Source organism: Pocillopora damicornis, chromosome 1, assembly GCF_964200805.1.
Source record: "Pocillopora damicornis chromosome 1, jaPocDami1.2, whole genome shotgun sequence".
In the NCBI taxonomy this organism is placed as follows: Eukaryota; Metazoa; Cnidaria; class Anthozoa; order Scleractinia; family Pocilloporidae; genus Pocillopora; species Pocillopora damicornis.
In genome coordinates, this window is record NC_142670.1 from 6384812 (window position 1) to 6408713 (window position 23902).

A 23902-nucleotide genomic window follows, 5' to 3' on the forward strand; every position below is an offset into this window, starting at 1 on the left:
CGGGTATCCGGCGATAAATCAAACAGAATACAATACAGACGCGGTGAAGAAAAGATACCTAATATTCTAATTCTACCATTCTGTGTTTTGTTTTCAGTTGAAAGCTGTCAGGGTCTTTATGTCAATGACCTGAGGCAGTATGATTGAAATAGTAATTAAAATGCTAAATGCTTGTCACGCAAACACATAATGTTTTTTTGGAAGATTAATTTACTTGCCGTTATCAGCTTATGTTCAGCGGAAGCAAAATGTGTAGTACAGTAGATAATTGGTATTGCTTTATCAGTCTCTCGAGTGGAAAAGTATTGGGTTCTTTGAATGTCTTTCGTCCAAATTTCTTTCGTTTTTGTTTTATTAAAAGGTGATAACAAGAGACAGACAGTCCAAAATGCACGAAAAAAAAAAAAAAAGGAGGAAACAAAATGGGTTGGAGCTAAACTGCTTTAGGCAGCCAGGCTACGCCAAGTCCTTAGATGGCCCAGGCATGCGTATGCCACGGGAAGTCTTAACACTTTGTCCTTTATCCTATCCCTGCAGTGCTTTGCAGAGCGAAGGCAGTACAGTAACCCCTAAGGCGATGTTAAGAGACTATATCGACCAAATTACAAAGCCTCAACTTTGCTTGGTTTTTTAAGGGGGGGGGATGCCAAAAGTGTTTTTTTTTCTTTTTTCTTTTTACACAGACCTACGCTGTAAAGGGACATGCTAAGATTAATATGGTCTCAATCTCCACGGAGAGCTTTAATTACAAGCTTTAAATGTTGGCCGTTTCCATCTTTTTAAAAGCAGATGCAAATGTCATACCATGGATTCATCAATTAAATTAACTTTCTAAGAACATGAAATGCTTTACGTTTGGTAATCATGAGTTAGCAGAAATTAATTCAAAATGCATATGCATCTACAAATAGCAGATCAAAACCTCAACGTTCAATAGTTTCTTGTATAGAAACCGGGCTCTGGTCTCAAATCACAGACAATGCACTAACAAACCAACTTAAGGTTTAGTATTAGCAGCTGAAAAAACTTGAAACAAATTAGGACTCTCGTCACTAGAGAGAGCGACCTATTTACTTCCCTGACTATCGTTTTGTTTTGTTTTGGTTTTTTTTTTTCTTTTTCCGTGGCCTTTATGTAAGAGTTCTATTCTGATATTATATTAAATAATTAGCTGACGGAATCCTTACTTACAATATCTTGCTTGTGTATACCGCACTACGAAGTTATAGTTGTTATGTACAATGTAACATATCGGCAACTACATAGAGGTTTTGTTCGAGACTCTTTTAGTTTTTTCGCCGTCACTCAGTGGGTGAACCTTTATTTTTCTCGGCGCAGCAATGGCTGTGGAATCCTCATTTACTTCTGAGGGCATTACGGATGTTCGTTTAGTGCTAGTTCCAACATCCATTGCTGGAAAGATGGCCTGAATCCTTCTTCTCAAACGAGCTCTTACCTGTAAATTGCAAGTTAAATTAGCCACATTTTTGCATTCAAGGAGTTTGTAAGTCGTACTCTTTTTTCCTCGACCTTGTGATGTACAGGCTTTCAACAGCAGCCAATTCTCACAAGTCACAACTAAATTAGACGTCATTCAGCCACCTGGAGTTAATCTGCACGTGTATCGACATAAAATGTAAAAAATGTCGTATAATTTCTTTTTATTTTCTCTCTCTAGGAAATATAATCAACATTAAATTTATATTCTGACTCTTGATCTGGAATCCACGTCCTTTCTTCTTTCTTCCCCCACCCTCATCCTCAGCCACGAAAACTTGTTTAACAGCGGAGCTCCTGCGCACTTGTGGAGCTCCATACCCTAGAGAACATGTGAGTACAATGATAATTTTGGTCCTATAGTTCTTCCGTTTGTCCTGTTGCTTTTGCTTTCCAGTTAGTCTGTTTCTATGCACGAGCCCTTTGAACTAGGGCTTAATTTCTTTGAAATGACATTTAAATTAAATAGAACTTCCTAGTCTCCACTGTAATTTCAAAAACCGATGTAAGACCGTGATGCAATTTTAAGCGATAAATCACTGACCTCGCTGTTCCTCACGCAGTGAAGAAGAAAGATCACGAAACCCTGTTGAATTAATGGGATGTGAGAAGTTTTTTTTTAAATCATGACGATGATGATTTGATTATGATTTTCACGAGATTTACACAGTTTTTAAACCATTGAGTTGGCAAAGTAATGAGTTCAACATAACACCATCCCAAGGTTCCCGGGACTGTGCATCTGACAGAATATAACGTCTTTTGATCTCCACAGACATTTATCTACATCTCACCTGTGAAGAGTTGAGGATCGTGAAGATGTAGGCGAAAGCTTTGTGTAAAGGTGCCAATAACCCAAATAACCACGAGATTCCCAGCAGAGGAATCATAACTATGCATGCCTTCACACCAAGTCTGGATAAAACAAAACAAATAAAAACAACAACAATAACAAAAAAAGAGCAAAATAAGGGACTTTTGATGATGTGATTGTTGATGAAAAAGCTCTATTAGGTAGAAGTTCTATCACGATGGTTTCTCATTGTTCCATTTTGGACGTCGGACTCTTACTCGGTAGATTTTTGAAAAGGTTGGATTCCAGATTGTTGTGTTCTAGAGAAGGCACATTCCGGAAGCCGGATTTCCTTCTATGGAGAAGACCATACCTTATTTGTTCGCTACGTTTGTCCTTCTCTTGTTGCATAGTCATCATCTCCTTGATAACCCGCCCGAGGATCAGAATGTTAAACTTAAAAAAGAAAATAGACCCATGTGAACCCCATGAAAGTTTTTCTTAGTTTCGATAATGATAATCCTGGTTATTTTCACTCACAAATTCAATCAGCACGACAAATACTATAAATATCCAGATCAGACCATTGGCAGAAGACATCCAGCAGCTTTAATGAAAACACAAAACAAAACAAAAACAGGTTAAGCTATAAATAGATGATGTGATTGTAAATGATTACTTGAAACACCAATATGGACTTTCCACACATTGAATGCCTTTTCTACAGAATATAGACTGATGTAATCCATAATTACAGCCTAAAAAATCCGATTCAAAACCGATCTTAAGGCTCAGAACTTTTGTCTTCCATTTTAGAACACAATAACAATAAGCCGGTACATAAAAAAAAAAAAAAAAACGAAAAAGGATCATTTTTTGAATTATACGTGTATTTCGTTCAGCTGTAACAAGTTCGTTGTTTGTTTTCTAAAATACTTGTGTTACATCAGTTCCTGGAAACTTGAGGTTGATGACATTAGATCAATTCAATGAAACTCTCCTAACTATTTATTAGCCAAAAAACTTTCGATCCCATCTTTTCCAGCTGCAATACTCAGTGATATGGCAACGATGAGCGCGGGAAGGCCTACAGAATTGAAACAAAAATCAGATTTGAAATTTATTCTCACCTGTCAAGGGCATAATTTACCTTTTCACATTAGATATTTACCTTTTGAACCCCCTAGTCAGAGCTATATAGGAATGTACTGCGCAATATAAGTGACAGAGTATGTTCCTGGCTGCGTATTCTTGAATTCGGAGAGGAGTCCTCACGGAGCATGGACGCACAAAAGATATGGTGTGAGCGAGAACCAAAGACATTTTTTTTTCGAAGGAACTGTTTCTAAAATTAGTTGGACTTATGGGACATAGGTTACTAGATCAACATAAAAGGATGGTAATAAAAGTGTTTAAATATTTTAATAGCCATAGAGTACCTTACCCCATGAGAGTCCATGGCACATTCTTAACTTGTTGCCAACGTTGTAGACCTTTACAATAAACAGGTAGAGGTAGATTCCCTCGACCAGCATCCAGCAGAAGGCGGCCATCAAAAAGTACTGCATAAGGGCCGCCACTGTAACGCAACCTCCCTGGAGAAAATAGAAAACGAAAACGGATTTTTGCAATCTGCCTGAATGATATACACAATGACATATGATTGATTTGCTTCGTAAATATTAATAATACTGTCGTCCTGACTCCTTTTGGAAACTGACCAATCGCAAAGAAAGATTTAGAGGAAGCACAGCTCATAATAAACCCCGTTTTTAACTGAAATACAAGAAAACTAATTTTCGACAAAAAAACGGAAATATTTAAAACTGCCCAGTTTTGGACTGTAAACACTTCAATTTCCACGGAATGATAATAATACTTTAAAAGACTTACAAATCTTAATACATCGACTTAACCAAGTTTTATTCTACCTTAACAACTAAAATGTTAAATCAATAGGTATCTGTTTGAATGTACCAACAAATACTATCGTACAGGGGAGTTGCAGGCGTTGTGGTGACACTTACCGCTGATATATCGGCAGTCTCTGTTCCAGAAGATGTGTCCAGAAGAACAGGAAAATGAGTCAAATGATTGCAGGTGCACTCTGTTTGGTATGCATCAGTAGATTTGACATAGCACCCTTCTCCTGACCAGCCAATGGAACTGAAACGTAAGATAGATCATTTATCGATCAAGTGAGATTTTAGTGCACAAATTATGCGAACGGAACCCATATCTTTTAATGAATGTAACTTCTCAAAGTGTGAAAATCCGGTTGTTAGACGATGATTCCTGTGAGAACTTGCATGTATTCACTAGTTCTCAAAACTTTGCTCTTCACGCATGGAGAGCTTTACGTGAAAAAAATTTTGAACAATGGGCAACACAATTTAGCTAACTGGATAATTTATGCGACTTGACTTAATTTAAATATGTGTCCGCATCAATCTGAGACGACGCCGGTAAGCATGAATCATACATTATTCCCACTTAATTAGCCCAACGCTAGCCTCATGATAAGAGTTGAATAGAAAAAAAGAAAAAAAAGAAAAAAAAAAGGGTCATTCGAATAATATTTACCTATCATCCAACATGTTCCAGAACATACACTTTTTCTTGTTATTTGAACTCTAAAATAATGAAACAATAATAAATTATACAATGAAACACAATTTGCACCATAAATCGAAATCTAGCGAAATTAGAATTCATAAACAATACTTCCATACTGAAAAAAGGCGAATTTCATTTCAGACAGCTAATTGAGTCACTTAATCTCAACCAGAAATGACAAGGTATAACAAAGTCGGCAGGAAAGAACAGCGTAAGTTTCGCTACCTTAATGTTTTTGAACTTCAAAGTTATATTTTCCTGTAGTTTCTTGGGTAGAGGAGTTATTGTGGCAGCCATGATAATGGAGGTGACTTCCCTATTTTGGAGCAATGAAAGTAAGAATCACTAACTTCAAATGCACCGTTTCAAGTATACAGAAGAGAAATAGATATAAATTGTCTAAAGTAAAAAACCCTTCAGTTTCTTGCGTGAAGGAAATTTATCAGTCGTTTATGCATACAAAGATGGAAAATAAACGTATAGTTATAATTGCCGGGTGACCTGGAATTGTTCAGAGTACTGTTCTCTGTCTGGTTAGTGATGAATAGTTGATGGAGGTCTTTGTATATCATTCCGAGTACTACTGAACCTGAGAAAACGATAAAGATGAAACGATTTCATGAATTTCGCTATATCGACCAACAAAATTAAAATGAAAACGTAGCTAAATGCATCAATAAGTAAATAATATTGGAACACGAAATATTTAAATAAACTTTTTTAACCATTGTCCAAGTTTCCCGATGGAATGCTTAGGAAATTTTCCCCGTTAGGTTCTTCCAGACGAAAGTTGTGGCTTTCATTTTGGTAGAAAGTTTTCCTGACCAGAACATCTAACGGAAAGGTGTAAAAATAATATCAATAATAACAATTAGTAATATCAACAATAAGAATGATCAGTTTGACTCAATAGGGAAAAAGGTTACCCAAGCCTTTTAAGAGAAAACAAAATTATCAGGTTTTAATCGAAACAGATAGAACAGTAAGAACTAGTTTATTGCATGTCTAATATAACTATGTTGTCCTTAAATGTTATTGCGAGGCTATTTCATCTAATGAACATCTCTTCATGGCCAGTCCTTGAATCGGAACGACAATGACGTTCAACATACTTATTATATTAAGAAAATGCCTTACCTGCATAAATGCTGCTCATATTGAATTCGCTAGTTGTGTGATTGAATTTGAGTTGTGCAGTTTCCAGCAAGGATGTTTCCAACGTGTTCAATTCAAAAAACATTTCCTCCGTCTTTTCCTTCTTATCTTCACTTTTGTTGCGTATCTGTTCGGAATAATACTCAGTAACGGACTTCAAAGAGCTAGGCAAGTACTAAAAAAACAGTAAAATGGTTTAATTTTAAAAAGGGCAACGGACTTCAAAGAGCTGAGCAAATCCTCAAAAAAATGGTAAAATGGTTTAATTTTAAAAACGGAACGATAAACCTTATCACACCAAAGTTCGCATCCAGTTTAAGTTTCGTGTTGAAAAACAAAACAAAACGGAATTGTGAGAAATATAGCCAAACTGACATAACTGTTAAAATTCCTACAAATAAAGCCGGTGCCAGAGCGAAAGCGATCATGCTGAGGTCCATCGCGGCTAGATCGTCACGGCAGTCTCCGGTCATCGCAGTGAAGCAAGCATCAGAAATTACATCGGCCGCCTAATTATTCCAGGTTGTGATCTATTGCAACTTTGATATTTTATGAATTTTGATGGTTTGACATTTATGACACCTTGTCCAACCAATCAGACTGTTTTAACCTTTCTGACAAGGATTCTGATTGGCTTATTGTAGCAAGTATATTGGAGGGAGAAGGGCGGGGGGGGGGGGGGGGTAAGAGGGGAATGGGAGATCACTTCTCGTGCCTTACTGCTTCCTGCATGCGTTACAACAGAAAAGAGCAAACTCAAGGCTTCTCTATTTGTAAATAGATCCCACGATTTTTTTTTTCATCCATCATATCTATTACGGTCTGCGTGTGCGTTAATATCAACATTCGCATTGCCTCCGATAAAAAGTGACGTAATCTATGCAGGCATATCAAGAAGCGAGAACTAACTTCTTACCCAAAAAATTAAAAGCGATATACATGTTTTTTCAAAATCATAAATAGAGTACCTCTTTGCGTAAGTTTTCCCCTTCTTGCAGATCACCTATGTAGGAAGGACGTATAAGTAGCACTCATCATAATCCCGAAAAATGGTTTATTAATTTGAATAAACGAGGGGGCAATAAAAAAAAAATTATAATAATAAATAAATGAATAAGTAAACTGATGAGTAAGGAAAACACGAGATTGATAGATGACTGACTGACATCGAAAGAGCGAAGGAGCGATCGAGAGATCGGACGGCCGAATGGATTTATGAATAAACAAATTAATGAAATTCTTAATGAGGAATGATCTCATGTTTAAAACAGAAGGAACCTTATACATACCATTTGCTTCCGATACGCCTTCAAATGACTCAATGGTGTAAACTTTGTAACGTCTCTTCCATCCACAAAATTTGACGTCAATGTTATATGATGAATGGTTTCCTACGGCATTCACCTTGATCTTTGTTCGGCGATGTCCCCTAAAGAGTTTTTTAAACTTCCGTGCGCATTTTTTCGGCCATTCAAGGGATTGCTTGAGACAATCAGCGAAGGTTTGGCACCACTCAGCACAATTCCCTCTGCGGCATTTGATTTTTAACGAGAGCTCCCCAGCTATGTCATCAACTCGCGAACAGTTGTCTTTTATCCCCGTAAGTTTCATTTCTGCGTGTTCTCTGGAGCACTGGTTACTGTGACCTGAAAAACAAACATGGATTAAATTTGAAAGAAAGTAATTGACTGTACCTAGCTCTTAAAGACGATTTAAACACTTCTTTTTCAGCTTAAATTCCCTGTTAGATTATTAATATGGAGCAGAACATTCGTTGTTGACTGTTACGATTTCCATGACTCATTTCAGTTACTTACGAAAATCGTAACGGAAATCATCACACAGCTGTAACTAAACACAAGAAGTAAATATGCACGTCTACACGTATATTGTCAAAGCACAGAACAGATAATCGGTGCTTGACGGAAATACTTTGATAAAACATAAGGTTTCTTTTTGTATCATACTTAAGAAGTGCAAAAGGTGATATGAATAGGTAAATTAACTTTAAAAAATAGAAAAGTAAAAGAAAAAATGGATCCCTGACATCCCTCCTCGCGAAAAAAAAAAAGAAAAAAAAAACCATGAATTCATACTGAAAGGACGAATGAATGGACGTATAAATATATACCATTTGTTTCCAACAAACAAAAAGAGAGAATGTTTCATAAACTGATCGGTTGTGTTTTAAAGAAATAGCTTTTACCTTTTTTATTCTTCTTCTTCGTCTTCTTCTTATCATTATTATTATTATTATTATTATTATCATTATTATTATTATTATTATTATTATTCTATAAAAAGTTTGCCTAAATCAAAAGTTCCTGACATGCTTTGTGTTTTTGTTGCCAGAAACCACGATTTAAAATATTGAGTTTTTAAAATTTAAATCCTCTATCTTTGTTATGGCGTAGCGATGATCAAGCATTGTAATCTCGACTAAGAAGGATAAAAAACTAAGAAAACAGCGGCGAGGAGAGAGATAATGACTTAATTCTCGACATGGATCTTAATCCAGACGTTGTAATACGCCCATTCATGTTTGAACCGCAACATAGCTCGGCTTCAGGAGAAGAAGAAATCGCTGTTGACGAAGAAACTCAGGAAAAGTATAAAAGGAGAAACTACGCGCTCACGTCTTGGAAATGGCGGGTGGTGCTCTTGCGGCAACTGTCGTAAGATCACATCAGAAAACAAGAATTCATGCTGTCAAGAAATGAATTTACTTGGCGATCGACTCGATCTGGAATCAGAGGTAATTAATTCTTCTAAAAGTGTTTCTGAAGTGACAATTTTTTGGTTTCTACAAAAGAAAAGCGCAGTGCCCGCGACGGATTTATTTCACATTGCTAATTGAGTGATGAGAATTATTACTGAAATAGCAGGGACCAAGCTTCAGTGTATTACTGAACACGGATCATTTGAACCTCTGTGTTTACTAGCCAAAATTTTCAGAATAGCCCTTTTTGGCAACCACCAAGTGAGAAATGAGAGACTTGAAGATTATAGGTCAAATGAGTAGGCAACGACAGAATAAACATTTTTCACAAACCTCATCCAAACAAAACGCTAAAGTTGTTTGCAAGTTAGTCTAATGCAAACCGGAAAAAAAAATGGCAGCTTACTGTCAGCCCTTTTATTAAAAGTGGTGTAGTAATCTTTTGTCCCAAGGATGAACTTCACCCCATTATTTATAATGGTAATAGGACTGAGTGGAGTCCAATTCGGTCTGTAATCCTACGAGTGATTAACAAAATCGGACGACCGTGAAGCGGGAGTCCGATTCGTAAATTACGAGTATGATTACAGACAGAATTGGACGACACGACGTCCTGTTACCAATTAATCAAAACTATAACAGAATTTGGGAAAGAAACTAGACATCGGATATACTTTTTTATAAAAAAGAAAAAAACCTTCAGTTTACTCGGCGAAATGCGAGACAATAACGCGCGCACATGACGCGATCTGTCCGCTTACACAGGCATGACGCGTAATTGTCCTATTACACTGTCCAATTACAAGCATGACGCGTAGACTGTCCTATTGGTGCTCAAATCGGGCTCGTGATAACCAATCACGTTCGAAAAATTTGTTATAGTTTTGATTAAATTGTAAATAGACGTCTACAGTTTGTATGCTTTGTTTACCTAATGGAGGTCACTAGACCAAGGAAATCTCACTCTTTTACTTTTGTAAACTAGGAGTAAATATGGAAGTGAACAAGATAAAATTGAAAGTAAGAGTACTTAAGAGAATTACCACATAACCTACCCTGGGGAAAATTTAATATAGGAGGACTCCTGTTCCAAGTTTGTTTCATACATATATAAACAGAGCGTCATGTTACATGGAGAGCGGCAGGAAGTCTCCCGTTGTCGAACATTGTTAGCTTAGGATATCAATCTTATTACAAATGACGTCTCAGTGCTTGGCGAATTAGAATTTAGTTGTTTCAACTGCATTTGTGTGGGTTCCGTTCTGAACTGGATAAAACGGGAATTATTTTCGAATTCCTAAGGAAAAGTTCTTTCATTAGATTTAAAATTTTCTATAACGTACTTTTCCTTTAAAGAGCGTCTAAGAGAGCTTTAAAGGGCTCCGTAGAAAAACAAGCGAAATTGAAAGTACAACATAGAACCAATAGCCCACTTAACATATCGACTTTTTTAAAAGTTTACATATATAAAGGTTACCATTTTACTTTTTCATACTCACCAACCATTGGTGCAAGAAAAACCATTATCCAGAACATTTTGGCGAGAGTTTCCTTTCGAACTTTCAGATATGAATTCGGCATTGTTGAGATCACCGTCTCGTGAAATAGTGATGAAGGTATTAATCTTTTTTTCAATGGCTTTGGGTAGACGTTACACACAGAGATACGTTCGATCTTGAGCGAACAAGGAATAGAGCAGAGACCAAACTAGGTGTGAGTTTCTAACACATTATTCCTTAGGTTTGTTGGCACTAAATTGACTAGCTGGGTCCGTATTTACTTTATAAATTGAGACAATAGCAAGACATGACAAGAACGATTATTTCTCATACCCAAAAGTGTCATGGAAAATAGCAGGTGGATGTTTTTTTTTCATTGTATTCGTTATAGAGGAAACGAAAATGTTCTCACCCTAGCTACTTTTTTCCAATAAAATTCCTCACCAACAAAATAGTTTTCAAACTTGCTATTTTCTTAATATGAAATAGCTAATGACAAGTCAATGAGTCTCACCACTGTTTTTTCCGGTATTTTTTAAAATTCTAATTCACCCATAGTTTAGGCGCAGACTGGCGTATTTGTGTTAACAAAATCGCCAGTGAGAGAGGTGTAATGGATGAGGATTAAAACAAAACAAAGAGTGTTCAACTCAATAGGTGTCCTTATTGAAAACGGCTGAATTTCCTAGTTTGCATGACAAACTGTCATGAGGTTGAGCAAATTTTTGGATGAATATTTTATCATTTCTACCCGGGGAAATTCTCTTATCACAATATATTTCCCTTCTTTATGTACCCCTAATTGAAAGACCAAAAAAATTACATTTTTTCCTTTGACAATTTGAAACGTAAAAACCTTTTTTTAAAGATTTAACTCCTCAAACTATTTAATTGGCGTTATTACGAATATAGACCTTTTTAAAGACAACAAATTAACTAAGTTGACAGCAGATAGCAATTGAAGGATATCAAATAAGGATTTTAAATCTTATTCTATTGGTATTAGAAGGAAATAAAATATTTCATTTTAATGTTGGCAAAACGAGAATTATTAGGTCAAGGATATAGAGGAAAAGGAGAAAACGAAAAATTAAGACGGAGTCAAGGATGTGATAATCATTGCTATTTCTTTCCCTAACGTCATCAAACGTCTGCGAGGCCTTCAATTATAAACCTACTAATGAAAAATTCTCGCATATTTTAGCATTTAAATAAATTTTTATTTCTTCTTTCGCTCACAACTCTATTTTTAGCTTTAGTTTTCTCGAAATATTGCTTATTCAGACTGCTTCACCTAGGCCCTACACAGCGATGTAAAATGATTTGATGCAAGTCTCACTTAGTGCGGAGTGAGACTGTAAACGGTTTGAGTCCGAATCTTTTCCACTTATGGCCTAAAAGGAACTTAGCTTTTAAGCTCGTAGGTTCATTATAACATCTCCAATGTCAAATTGTCATAATTACGTAAATAAACAGGTGGATGACGGGTAGATCAATATCGCCTTACACACTGGTGGCAAAGGCTTTATAAAAAGATGAGGTTTTCCATAATAGAGCATTCCATTTAGGTTCAATATTTTTTTCGGTTTTCGCATGCATATCAAATTAGAATTTGTGGTTATGACCAACGGATCTCCGACAATTAATCAAACAGAAAACAATACAGACACGGTACAGAAAACATACCTGATATTCTAATTCTACCATTCTTTTATTTTTAAACGCTCGTAACGCTAACACGTAGTGTCTCAAGGACGATTGATTTTATCGCCGTTATCGGCTCACATTTAATGGAGGAAATATATGCAGCACGGTAAATAATCACAATTGCCAAATCACTATCTTGACTAGAAAAGCATTTGGTTCTTTGTGTGCTTTTTGTATGGATTTTTTTTGTTTGTTTTTGTTTTGTTGAAAGGTGACAACAAGACAGACGGTCTATAACGTGCACATAAAAGAAGGGAGCAAAATTGGTTGGGGTTAAACTTCTTCATTCAGCCACGCCACGTCCAGTACTTTGATGACCCACGCATGCGTAAGCCACGATAAGTCATAACACTCCATCATTTATCTTATCCTTGTAGTGTTTTGCGGAGCGAAGGCAGTACAGTAACCCCTAAAGTGGTGATAAGAGACTATATCGACCAAATTACAAAGCCTAAACTTTGCTTCGTTTTCCTTAAGGGGGGGGGGGGGGGGGAAGGGGCACCGAAGGTGTTTTTTAATAGAGGAGAACAGACCTACGCTGTAAAGAGACATGCTAAGATCAATATGGTCTCAATCTCCACGGAGAGCTTTTATTACTAGCTTTATATGTTGGCCGTTTCCATCTTTTTGAAAGCAGCTGCAAATGTCATACCATGGATTCATCAATTAAATAAACATTCTTAGAACACGAAATGCTCTACGTTTGATAATTATCAGTTAGCAGAAGTAAATTCAAAATGCATATGCATCTACAAAAAGCAGATCAAAATTTAAACGTACAATAGTTTCTTGTATAGAAACAGAGCTCTGGTCACCGACAATGCACTGGCAAGCCAACTTAAGGTTCGGCATAAGCAGCTTAAAAAACTTGAAACAAATTAGGACTTTCGTCACAAGAGATAACGACTTTCTTCCCCTATTATTTATTTATTTTTTTGTTTTGGTTTTTTTTTCGTGGCTTTTCTGTAAGAGTTCTATTCTGATATTGTATTAAATAATTAGCTGCCGGATTCCTAACTTACAATATTTTCCTTGTATATGCCGCACTACGAAGTTATAGTTGTTATGTACAATGTAACAAATTGACAACTACACAGAGGTTTTGCTCGGAACTTTTGTAGTTTTTTCGCCGTTACTCAGTGGCTGAACCTTTATTTTTCTGGGCGCAGCAATGGCTGTGGAATCCTCATTTACTTCCGAGGGCACAACGGATGTTCGTTTTGTACTAGTCCCATCATCTACAGCTGGGAAGATGGCCTGAATCCTTCTTTTAAAACGAGCCCTTACCTATAAAGTGCAAGTTAAATTAGCCACATTATTGCATTCAAGGAGTTTGTAAGTCGTACTCTTTGTTTCTTTGACTTTATGATGTATGGGCTTTCAACAACAGCCAGTTTTTACAAGTCACAACTAAATTTGACGTCATTCAGCAATCTGGAGTTAATCTAGACAGGTATCGATATAAAATGAAAAAAAAATGGCGTATAATTCTTCCTTTTTTGCGCTTAGGAAATATTATCAACATTAACTTTATATTCTAACATTTTACGCCGTAAAAGAAACCGATCTGAAACCCATGTCTTTTCTCCATTCTTCCCACACCCCCATCCTCAGACACGGGAATTTGAGCGGAGCTCCTGTGCACGTGTGGAGCTCCAAACCGTTCAGAACAAGTGAATATAATGATAATTTTGGTCCTACATTACTTCCTTTTGTCATGTTGCTTTTGCTTGTCCAGGTGGTCCGGATCTAGGGACGAACCCTTCGAACTAGGGCTTAATTTCTTTGATATGACATCGAAATTAAATAGAACTTCCTGGTTTCCACTGTAATTTAAAAAAATCGATATAATACCAGACATTATGATGCAATTTTTAACGATAAATCACTGACCTCGCTGTTCCTCACGCAGTGAAGAAGAAAGATCAAGAAACCCTGTTGAATTAAATAGAAGTGAGAAGTTTTTTCATTATGACGATGATAAGTTGATTATGATTTCACCAGATTTAAACAATTTTTAAACCACTGGGCTGGCAGAGTAATGAATTCAACATAACACCATCCCAAGGTTCCCGGGATTGTGCATCTGACAGAATATAACATCTTTTGATCTCCACCGACCTTTATCTACATCTTACCTGTGTAGAGTTGAGGATCGTGAAGATGTAGGCGAAAGCTTTATGTAATGGTGCCAATAACCCAAATAACCACGAGATCCCCAGCAGAGGAATCATAACTATGCATGCCTTGACAGCAAGTCTGGAAAAGAACAAAACAAAACAAAATAAAAAACAACAACAACAATAAAGCAAAAAAAAAAAACAAAGCAAAACATGGGGTTGTTGATGATGTGATTGCTGATGATAAAGCACTATTAGGTAGCAATTCTATCAAGATGGTTTCTCGTTGTTACTGTTCCGGATTTCGGACTCTTCCTCAGTAGATTTGTGAAAAGGTTAGATTCCAGATTGTCGTTATAAGAGAAGGAGCTGATTCAAAGACCGAATATTCCTGAAACCGGATTTCCTTTTATGGAGAAGACCATACCTTATTTGCTCGCTACGTTTGTCCTTCTCTTGTTGCATAGTCACCATATCCTTGATAACCCGCCCGAGGATCAGAATGTTAAACTTAAAGAAGAAAATAGACCCATGTGAACCCCATGGAAGTTTTTTCTTAGTTTCGATAATGATAATCATGGTTATTTTCACTTACAAATTCAATCAGCACAACAAATACTATAAATATCCAGATCAGACCATTGGCAGAAGACATCCAGCAGCTTTAATAAAAACACAAAACAAAACAAAAACAGGTTAAGCTATAAATAGATGATGTGATTGTCAATGATTACTTGAAATACCAATATGGACTTTCCACACATTGAATGCCTTTTCTACAGAATATAGACTGATGGAATCCATAATTACAGCCGAAACAATCCGATTCAAAACCAATCTTAAGGCTCAGAACTTTTGTCTTCCATCTTAAAACACAATAACAATAAGCCGGTACATAAAAAAAACGAAAAAGGATCATTTTTTTTAATTATACGTGCATTTTTTTCAGCTGTAACAAGTTCGTTGTTCGTTTTCTAAAATACTTGTGTTACATCAGTTCCTGGAAACTTGAGTGTGATGACATTAGACCAGTACAATGAAACTCCCCTAACTATTTATTAGCCAAAAAACTTCCGATCCCATGTTTTCCAGCTGCAATACTCAGTGATATGGCAACGACGAGCGCGGGAAGGCCTACAGAATTGAAACAAAAATTAGATTTGAAACTTATTCTCACCTGTCAAGGGCATAATTTACCTTTCCACATTAGATATTTACCTTTTGAACCCCCTAGTCAGAGCTATATAGGAATGTACTGCGCAATATAAGTGATAGAGTATGTTCCTGGCCGCGTATTCTTGAATTCGAAGGAACTGTTTCTAAAATTAGTTGGACTTATGGGACATAGGTTACTAGATCAACATAAAAGGATGGTAATAAAAGTGTTTAAATATTTTAATAGCCATAGAGTACCTTACCCCATGAAATTCCATGGCACATTCTTAACTTGTTGCCAACGTTGTAGACCTTTACAATAAACAGGTAGAGGTAGATTCCCTCGACCAGCATCCAGCAGAAGGCGGCCATCAAAAAGTACTGCATAAGGGCCGCCACTATAACGCAACTTTCCTGGAGAAAATAGAAAACGAAAACGGATTTTTGCAATCTGCCTGAATGATACATAAAATGACACATGATTGATTTGCTTCGTAAATATTAATAATGCTGTCGTCCTGACTAATTTTCGACAAAAATAAAAATGTAAAAAAAAGAAAAAAAAATCGAAATATTTAAAACTGCCCAGTTTTGGACTGTAAACACTTCAATTTCCACGGAATTCTTGCCTTGCTCCCAGTCGCTCTAATCCCGGCAAGAAACATGATTTGTCCTGCTCCAAGAGAAGCGACGAGACTCACTCGAATCTGGGATAAAGGTCGTCTCATGTCTCTGGCACGCAAAGAAAAACGAGAAAAAAAATAGACCAGAGAAGAAAAGAAAAAAACATTAAAAAGAAATAAAAGAGACTTTCGTTATTTACGATGTAGGTGATTGTTTTTTCCCTTTATTTTATGAATATAACTCTTTCTTTCTTTTTAAGAAGTTAGGACTAGGATATTGTTAGTGATACGGGTTCCCCCTTTTTTTTTTTTTTTCGTATCATTATTTTTTTTTCGAGGAATACAGTAGATGGCTCCAGGTCTTCTCGTCATCATGGAACTTAAAGAAATGAGGAAACAAGGAGCAAAATACGATTAGTACGGTCTGAGTATCACTCGTGTCTGTCCTTTGACAGAACCCAGCATACTTGGAAACATTTTTGCGATCAATTGTCCACTTTGTCCATTTTGACTTACACACATTTCTAATATCTAACTACTTAACTCACGTGAGGGTAACATAGCTGATTATCGTCAATGAGATCCCAATTACAGAGAGGGTCAGCCCGACGTATGTGAGAATTTCCAAGTTCTTTTCATCATTCTTTATGGGTGAAAATATAAATGATAACAATACTTTAAAAGACTTACAAATCTTAATACATCGACTTAACCAAGTTTTATTCTACCTTAACAACTAAATGTTAAATTAATAGGTATTTGTTTGAATGTACCAGCAAATACCATCGTACAGGGGAGTTGCAGGCGTTGTGGTGACACTTACCGCTGATATATCGGCAGTCTGTTCCAGAAGATGTGCCCAGAAGAACAGCAAAATGAGTCAAATGATTGCAGGTGCACTCTGTTTGGTATGCATCAGTAGATTTGACATAGCGCCCTTCTCCTGACCAGCCAATGGAACTGAAACGTAAGATAGATCATTTATCGATCAAGTGAGATTTTAGTGCACAAGTCATGCGAACGGTACCCCATATCTTTTAATGAATGTAACTTATCAAAGTGTGAAAATCCGGTTGTTAGACGATGATTCCTGTGAGAACTTTCATGTATTTCACTAGTTCTCAAAACTTTGCTCTTCACGCATGGAGAGCTTTACGTGAAAAAAATTTGAACAAAGGGCAACACAATTTAGCTGACTGGATAATTTTCGCGACTTCACTTAATTTAGATATAAGTGTCCGCATCAACCTGAGACGACGCCGGTAAGCATGAATCATACATTATTCCCACTTAATTAGCCCAACGCTAGCCTCATGATAAGAGTTGAATAGAAAAAAAGAAAAAAAAAAGGAAAAAAAAAAGAGGGACATCCGAATAATATTTACCTATCATCCAACATGTTCCAGAACATACACTTTTTCTTGTTATTTGAACTCTAAAATAATGAAACAATAATAAATTATACAATGAAACACAATTTGCACCATAAATCGAAATCTAGCGAAATTGGAATTCATAAACAATACATCCATACTGAAAAAAGGCGAATTTCATTTCGGACAGCTAATAGAGTCACTTAATCTCAACCAGAAATGACAAGGTATAACAAAGTCGGCAGGAAAGAACAGCGTAAGTCTCGCTACCTTAATGTTTTTGAACTTCAAAGTTATATTTTCCTGTAGTTTCTTGGGTAGAGGAGTTATTGTGGCAGCCATAATAATGGAGGTGACTTCCCTATTTCGGAGCGATGAAAGTAAGAATCACTAACTTCAAATGCACCGTTTCAAGTATACAGAAGAGAAGTAGATATAAATTATCTAACGTAAAAAACCCTTCAGTTTCTAGCGTGAAGGAAATTTATCAGTCGTTTATGCATACAAAGATGGAAAATAAACGTATAGTTATAATTGCCGGGTGACCTGGAATTGTTCAGAGTACTGTTCTCTGTCTGGTTAGTGATGAATAGTTGATGGAGGTCTTTGTATATCATTCCGAGTACTACTGAACCTGAGAAAACGATAAAGGTGAAACGATTTCATGAATTTCGCTATATCGACTAACAAAATTAAAATGAAAACATAGCTAAATGCATCAATAAGTAAATAATATTGGAACACGAGATATTGAAATAAACTTTTTTAACCATTGTCCAAGTTTCCCGATGGAATGCTTAGGGAATTTTCCCCGTTAGGTTCTTCCAGACGAAAGTGGTGGCTTTCATTTTGGTAGAAAGTTTTCCTGACCAGAACATCTAACGGAAAGGTGTAAAAATGATATCAATAATAACAATTAGTAATATCAACAATAAAAATGATCAGTTTGACTCGATAGGGGAAAAAGGTTACCTAAGCCTTTTTAAGGGAAAAAAATTATCAGGTTTTAATTGAAACAGATAGAACAGTAAGAACTAGTTTATTGCATGCTTAGTATAATTATGTTGTCCTTAAATGTTATTGCGAGGCTATTTCATGTAATGAACATCTCTTCATGGCCAGCCCTTGAATCGGAACGACAATGACGTTCAACATACTTATTATATTAAAAAAAATGCCTTACCTGCATAAATGCTGCTCATATTGAATTCGCTTGTTGTGTGATTGAATTTGAGTTGTGCAGTTTCCAGCAAGGATGTTTCTAACGCGGTCAATTCAAAAAACATTTCCTCTATCTTTTCCTTCTTATCTTCACTTTTGTTGCGTTTCTCATCGGAATAATACTCAGTAACGGACTTCAAAGAGCTGAGCAAGTACTATCAGTAAAATGGTTTAATTTTAAAAAGGGCAACGGACTTCAAAGAGCCGAGCAAATCCTCCAAAAAACGGTAAAATGGTTTAATTTTAAAAAGGGAACGATAAACCTTATCACACTAAAGTTTGCATCTAGTTTAAGTTTCGTGTTGAAAAACAAAACAAAACAAAACGGAATTGTGAAAAATATAGCCAAACTGGCATAACTGTTAATATTCATACAAATCAAGCCGGTGCCAGAGCGAAAGCGGTCATGCTGAGGTCTATCGCGGCAGTCTCCGCTCATCGCAGTGAAGCAAGCATCAGAAATTACATAGGCCGCCTAAATTATTCCAGGTTGTGATCTATTGCAGAACTTTGGTATTTTATGAATTTGGATGGTTTTACATTTATTAAACCTTGTCCAACCAATCAGATTGTTTGAACCTTTCTGATAAGGATTCTGATTGGCTTATTGTAGCAAGTGTATTGGAGGGAGGGGGGGGGTGAGAGGGGGATAGGAGATAACTTCTCGTGCCTTACTGCTTCCTGCATGCGTTACAACAGAAAAGAGCAAACTCAAGGCTTCTCCATTTGTAAATAGATCCCATGATGTTTTTTATCATCCATCATATCTATTACGGTCTGCGTGTGCGTTAATATCAACATTCGCATTGCTTCCGTGTTATAAACACAGCAGCGTCCTTTTCATGTCAATTGTGGGGATGCAGACAGTTCTGCGTAAAGGAGTTTCACGATGAAAAGTGACGTAATCTATGCAGGCTTATCAAGAAGCGAGAATTAACTTCCTACCCAAAAAATTAAAAGCGATATATATGTTTTTTCAAAAACATAAATAAAGTACCTCTTTGCGTAAGTTTTCCCCTTCTTGCAGATCACCTATGTAGAAAGGACATATAAGTAGCACTCATCATAATCCCGAAAGATGGTTTATTGATTTGAATAAACGAGGGGTCAATAAAAAAAATAATAATAATAAATAAATGAATAAGTAAACTGATGAGTAAGGAAAACACGAGATTGATAGATGACTGACTGAGATCGAAAAAGCGAAGGAGCGATCGAGAGATCGGACGGCCGGATGGATTTATGAATAAACAAATTAATGAAATTCTTAATGAGGAATGATCTCATGTTTAAAACAAAAGGAACCTTATACATACCATTTTCTTGCGATACGCTATCAAGCAACTTAATGGTGTAAACTTTGTAACGACTCTTCCATCCACAAAATTTGACGTCAATGTTATATGATGACTGGTTTCCTCTGGCATTCACCTTGATCTTTGTCCGGCGATGTCCCCTATAGAGTTTTTTAAACTTCTGTGCGCATTTTTCCCGCCACTCAAAGGATTGCTGGAGACAATCACCGAAGGTTTCGCACCATTCAGCACAATTCCCTCTGCGGCATTTGATTTTTAACGGAGGCTCCTTAGTTATGTCATCAACCCGCAGACAGTTGTCTTTTATCCTCGGAAGTTTCATTTCTGCGTGTTTTCTGGAGCACTGGTTACTATGACCTGAAAAACAAACATGTATTAAATTTGAGAGAAAATACCTGACTGTACCTAACTCTCAATGACGACTTAAACATTTCTTTTTTAGCTTAAATTTCCTGTTAGATTATTACTAGGGGGCAGAACATTCGTTGGTGACTGTCACAATTTCCATTATTCATTTCAGTTACTTGCTCGATAAAGACGATGCGATAGTCACTAAAAAGAGTACAGAAATACATATCCATGCGATAGCCTGTTTCAAGTATCGTTGGGCATACCCTTTGGTATCCTTGGGTTCAGTGCGTAAATTTCAACAGAAAAAAATCACACAGCTGTACCTAAACACAAGAGGCCATCGTCCACGTCTATACGTATATTGCCAAAGTACAGAACAGGTAATCGGTACTTGACGGTAATACTTTGCTAAAACATAAGGTTTCTTTTTGTATCATACAAAGTTGTTTGCAAGCTAGTCTGATGCAAACCGGAGAAAAAACAAAAAAAACAAAAAAAAAAACAGTGGCAGTTTATTGTCAGCCTTTTTATTAAAAGTGGTGTTGTAATCTTTTGACCCAAGGGTGAACTTCACCGCAATATTTATAATGGTAATGATGAGTGGAGTCCAATTCGGTCTGTAATCATACAATTGATTAAGAAAATCGGACGACCACGAAGCGGGAGTCCGATTTGTTAATTACGAGTATGATTGCAGACAGAATTGGACGACACAGTCCTGTTACCAATTAATCAAAACTATAACAAAACTCGAGAAAGAAACTAGACATCGGATATACGTTTTTATATTAGAAAAAAAAAACAACAAAAGAAAAAAAAAACATTAGTTAACTCGGGGAAATGCGAGACAATAGCACGCGGATATGACGCGTTCTGTCCACTTACACAGGCATGACGCGTAAACCGTCCTATTACACTGTCCAATTACAAGCATGACGCGTACACTGTCCTATTAGTGCTCAAATCGGGCTCATGATAACCAATCACGTTCGAGAATTTTGTTATAGTTTTGATTAAACTGTAAATAGACCTTAATAGCTTGTATGCTTTGCTTGCCTAACGTAGGTCATAAGACCAAGGAAATTCACTCTTTTGCTTTTGAAAATTATGACTAAATATGGAAGTAAACAAGATAAAATTGAAAGTAAGAGTACTTTAGAGAATTACCACATAACCTACTTTGGGAAAATTTAATATAGGAGGTCTCCTATTCCAAGTTTGTTTGATATATATAAACAGAGCCTCATGTTACATGGAGAGCGTCAGGAAGTCTCCCGTTGTCGAACATTGTTAGCTTAGGATATCAATTTTACCACAAATGACGTCTCAGTGCTTGGCGAATTGGAATTTGTTTGTTTCAACTGCATTTGTGTGGGTTCCGTTCCGAACTGGACAAAACGGGAATTATTTTCGGATTCCTAAGGAAGAGTTCTTTCACTAGAATTAAAATTTTCTATACCGTACTTTTCCTTTAAAGAGCGTCTAAGAGAGCTTTAAAGGGCTCCGTAGAAAAACAAGCGAAATTGAAAGTACAACATAGAACCAATAGCCTACTTAACATATGGACTTTTTTAAGAGTTTACATATATAAAGGTTACCATTTTACTTTTTCATACTCACCAACCATTAGTGCAAGAAAAACCGTTATCCGGAACATTTTGACTAGAGTTTCTTTTCTAACTTTCAGATATGAATTCGGCATTGTTGAGATCACCGTCTCGTGAAATAGTGATGAAGGTATTAATTTTTTTTAATGGCTTTGGGTAGACACAGAGATACGTTCGACCTTGAGCGAACAAGGAATAGAGCAGAGACCAAACTAGGTGTGAGTTTCTAACACATTATTCCTTAGGTTTGTTGGCTCTAAATTGACTAGCTGGGTCTGCATTTACTTTATAAATTGAGACAATAGCAAGACATGACAAGAATAATTATTTCTCCTACCCAAAAGTGTCATGGAAAATAGCAGGTGGATGTTTTTTTTTCATTGTGTTCGTTATAGAGGAAACGAAAATTTTCTCACCCTAGCTACTTTTTTCCAATAAAATTCCTCACCAACAAAATAGTTTTCAAACTTGCTATGAAATAGCTAATGACAAGTCAATTAGTCGCACCACTGTTTTTTTCCGGTATTTTTTAAAATTCTAATTCACCCATAGTTTAGGCCCAGATTGGTGTATTTGTGTTAACAAAATCGCCAATGAGAGATGTGTAATGAATGAGGATTAAAACAAAACAAAGAGTGTTCAACTCAATAGGTGTCCTTATTGAAAACTGGGCTGAATTTCCTAGTTTGCATGACAAACTGTCATGAGGTTGAGCACATTTTTGGATGAATATTTTATCATTTCTACCAGGGGAAATTCTCTTATCACAATATATTTCCCTTCTTTTTGTATCCCTAAATGAAAGAACAAAAAAATTATATTTTTCCTTTGACAATTTGAAACGTAAAAACCTTTTTTAAGATTTAACTCCTCAAACTATTTGATTGGCGTTATTACGAATATAGACATTTTTAAAGACAAAAAATTAACTAAGTTGACAGCAGAGAGCAATTGAAGGATATCAAATAAGGATTTTAAATCTTATTCTATTGGTATTAGAAGGAAATAAAATATTTCATTTTAATATCGACAAAACGAGAATTATTAGGTCAAGGATATAGAGGAAAAGGAGAAAACGAAAAATTAAGAGGGACTCAAGGATGTGATAATCATTGCGATTTTTTTTCCTAACGTCATCAAACGTCTGCGAGGCCATCAATTATAAACATACTAATGAAAAATTCTCGCATATTTTAGCATTTAAATAAATTGTTATTTCTTCTTTCGCTCACAACTCTATTTTTAGCTTTAGTTTTCTCGAAATATTGCTTATTCAGACTGCTTCACCTAGGCCCTACGCAGCGATGTAAAATGATTTGATGCAAGTCTCACTTAGTGCGGAGTGAGACTGTAAACGGTTTGAGTCCGAATCTTTTCCACTTATGGCCTAAAAGGAACTTAGCTTTTAAGCTCGTAGGTTCATTATAACATGTCCAAGGTCAAATTGTCATAATTACGTACATAAACAGGTGGATGACGGGTAGATCAATATCGCCTTACACACTGGTGGCAAAGGCTTTATAAAAAGATGAGGTTTTCCATAATAGAGCATTCCATTTAGGTTCAATATTTTTTTCGGTTTTCGCATGCATATCAAATTAGAATTTGTGGTTATGACCAACGGATCTCCGACAATTAATCAAACAGAAAACAATACAGACACGGTACAGAAAACATACCTGATATTCTAATTCTACCATTCTTTTATTTTTAAACGCTCGTAACGCTAACACGTAGTGTCTCAAGGACGATTGATTTTATCGCCGTTATCGGCTCACATTTAATGGAGGAAATATATGCAGCACGGTAAATAATCACAATTGCCAAATCACTATCTTGACTAGAAAAGCATTTGGTTCTTTGTGTGCTTTTTGTATGGATTTTTTTTGTTTGTTTTTGTTTTGTTGAAAGGTGACAACAAGACAGACGGTCTATAACGTGCACATAAAAGAAGGGAGCAAAATTGGTTGGGGTTAAACTTCTTCATTCAGCCACGCCACGTCCAGTACTTTGATGACCCACGCATGCGTAAGCCACGATAAGTCATAACACTCCATCATTTATCTTATCCTTGTAGTGTTTTGCGGAGCGAAGGCAGTACAGTAACCCCTAAAGTGGTGATAAGAGACTATATCGACCAAATTACAAAG

The 23902-nt window shown here is 36.3% G+C and overlaps 2 protein-coding genes, 1 long non-coding RNA gene and 1 pseudogene across 4 annotated transcripts in view; 1 reads left to right on the forward strand and 3 right to left on the reverse strand.

The window, feature by feature from the left end:
- LOC149051612 (uncharacterized) overlaps window positions 1-23902 on the forward strand; it is a 418635-nt pseudogene that overhangs the window by 82489 nt on the left and 312244 nt on the right. The window lies entirely within an intron of this gene.
- Window positions 716-10575, reverse strand: LOC149051622 (adhesion G protein-coupled receptor D1-like). The gene is made up of 15 exons (XM_089199901.1): window positions 10280-10575; window positions 7351-7707; window positions 7030-7064; window positions 6044-6236; window positions 5632-5739; window positions 5408-5495; window positions 5076-5222; window positions 4268-4456; window positions 3735-3961; window positions 3296-3377; window positions 2831-2897; window positions 2664-2746; window positions 2292-2412; window positions 2042-2083; window positions 716-1456 (listed from the first exon to the last, which is right to left on the reverse strand). The coding sequence occupies exons 1-15, from the start codon at window positions 10359-10361 to the stop codon at window positions 1259-1261; spliced, it is 2019 nt and encodes a 672-aa protein (XP_089056027.1). The 5' UTR covers window positions 10362-10575; the 3' UTR covers window positions 716-1258.
- On the reverse strand, window positions 13774-16713 carry LOC149051623 (uncharacterized). Its single transcript, XR_016181022.1, has 3 exons — window positions 16433-16713; window positions 14125-15993; window positions 13774-13921 (listed from the first exon to the last, which is right to left on the reverse strand). It is a non-coding gene; the product is annotated as an uncharacterized LOC149051623 (long non-coding RNA).
- On the reverse strand, window positions 17266-22774 carry LOC149051624 (uncharacterized). Its single transcript, XM_089199905.1, has 8 exons — window positions 21766-22774; window positions 19795-20151; window positions 19476-19510; window positions 18441-18633; window positions 18028-18135; window positions 17804-17891; window positions 17528-17618; window positions 17266-17319 (listed from the first exon to the last, which is right to left on the reverse strand). The coding sequence occupies exons 1-8, from the start codon at window positions 21845-21847 to the stop codon at window positions 17266-17268; spliced, it is 1008 nt and encodes a 335-aa protein (XP_089056031.1). The 5' UTR covers window positions 21848-22774.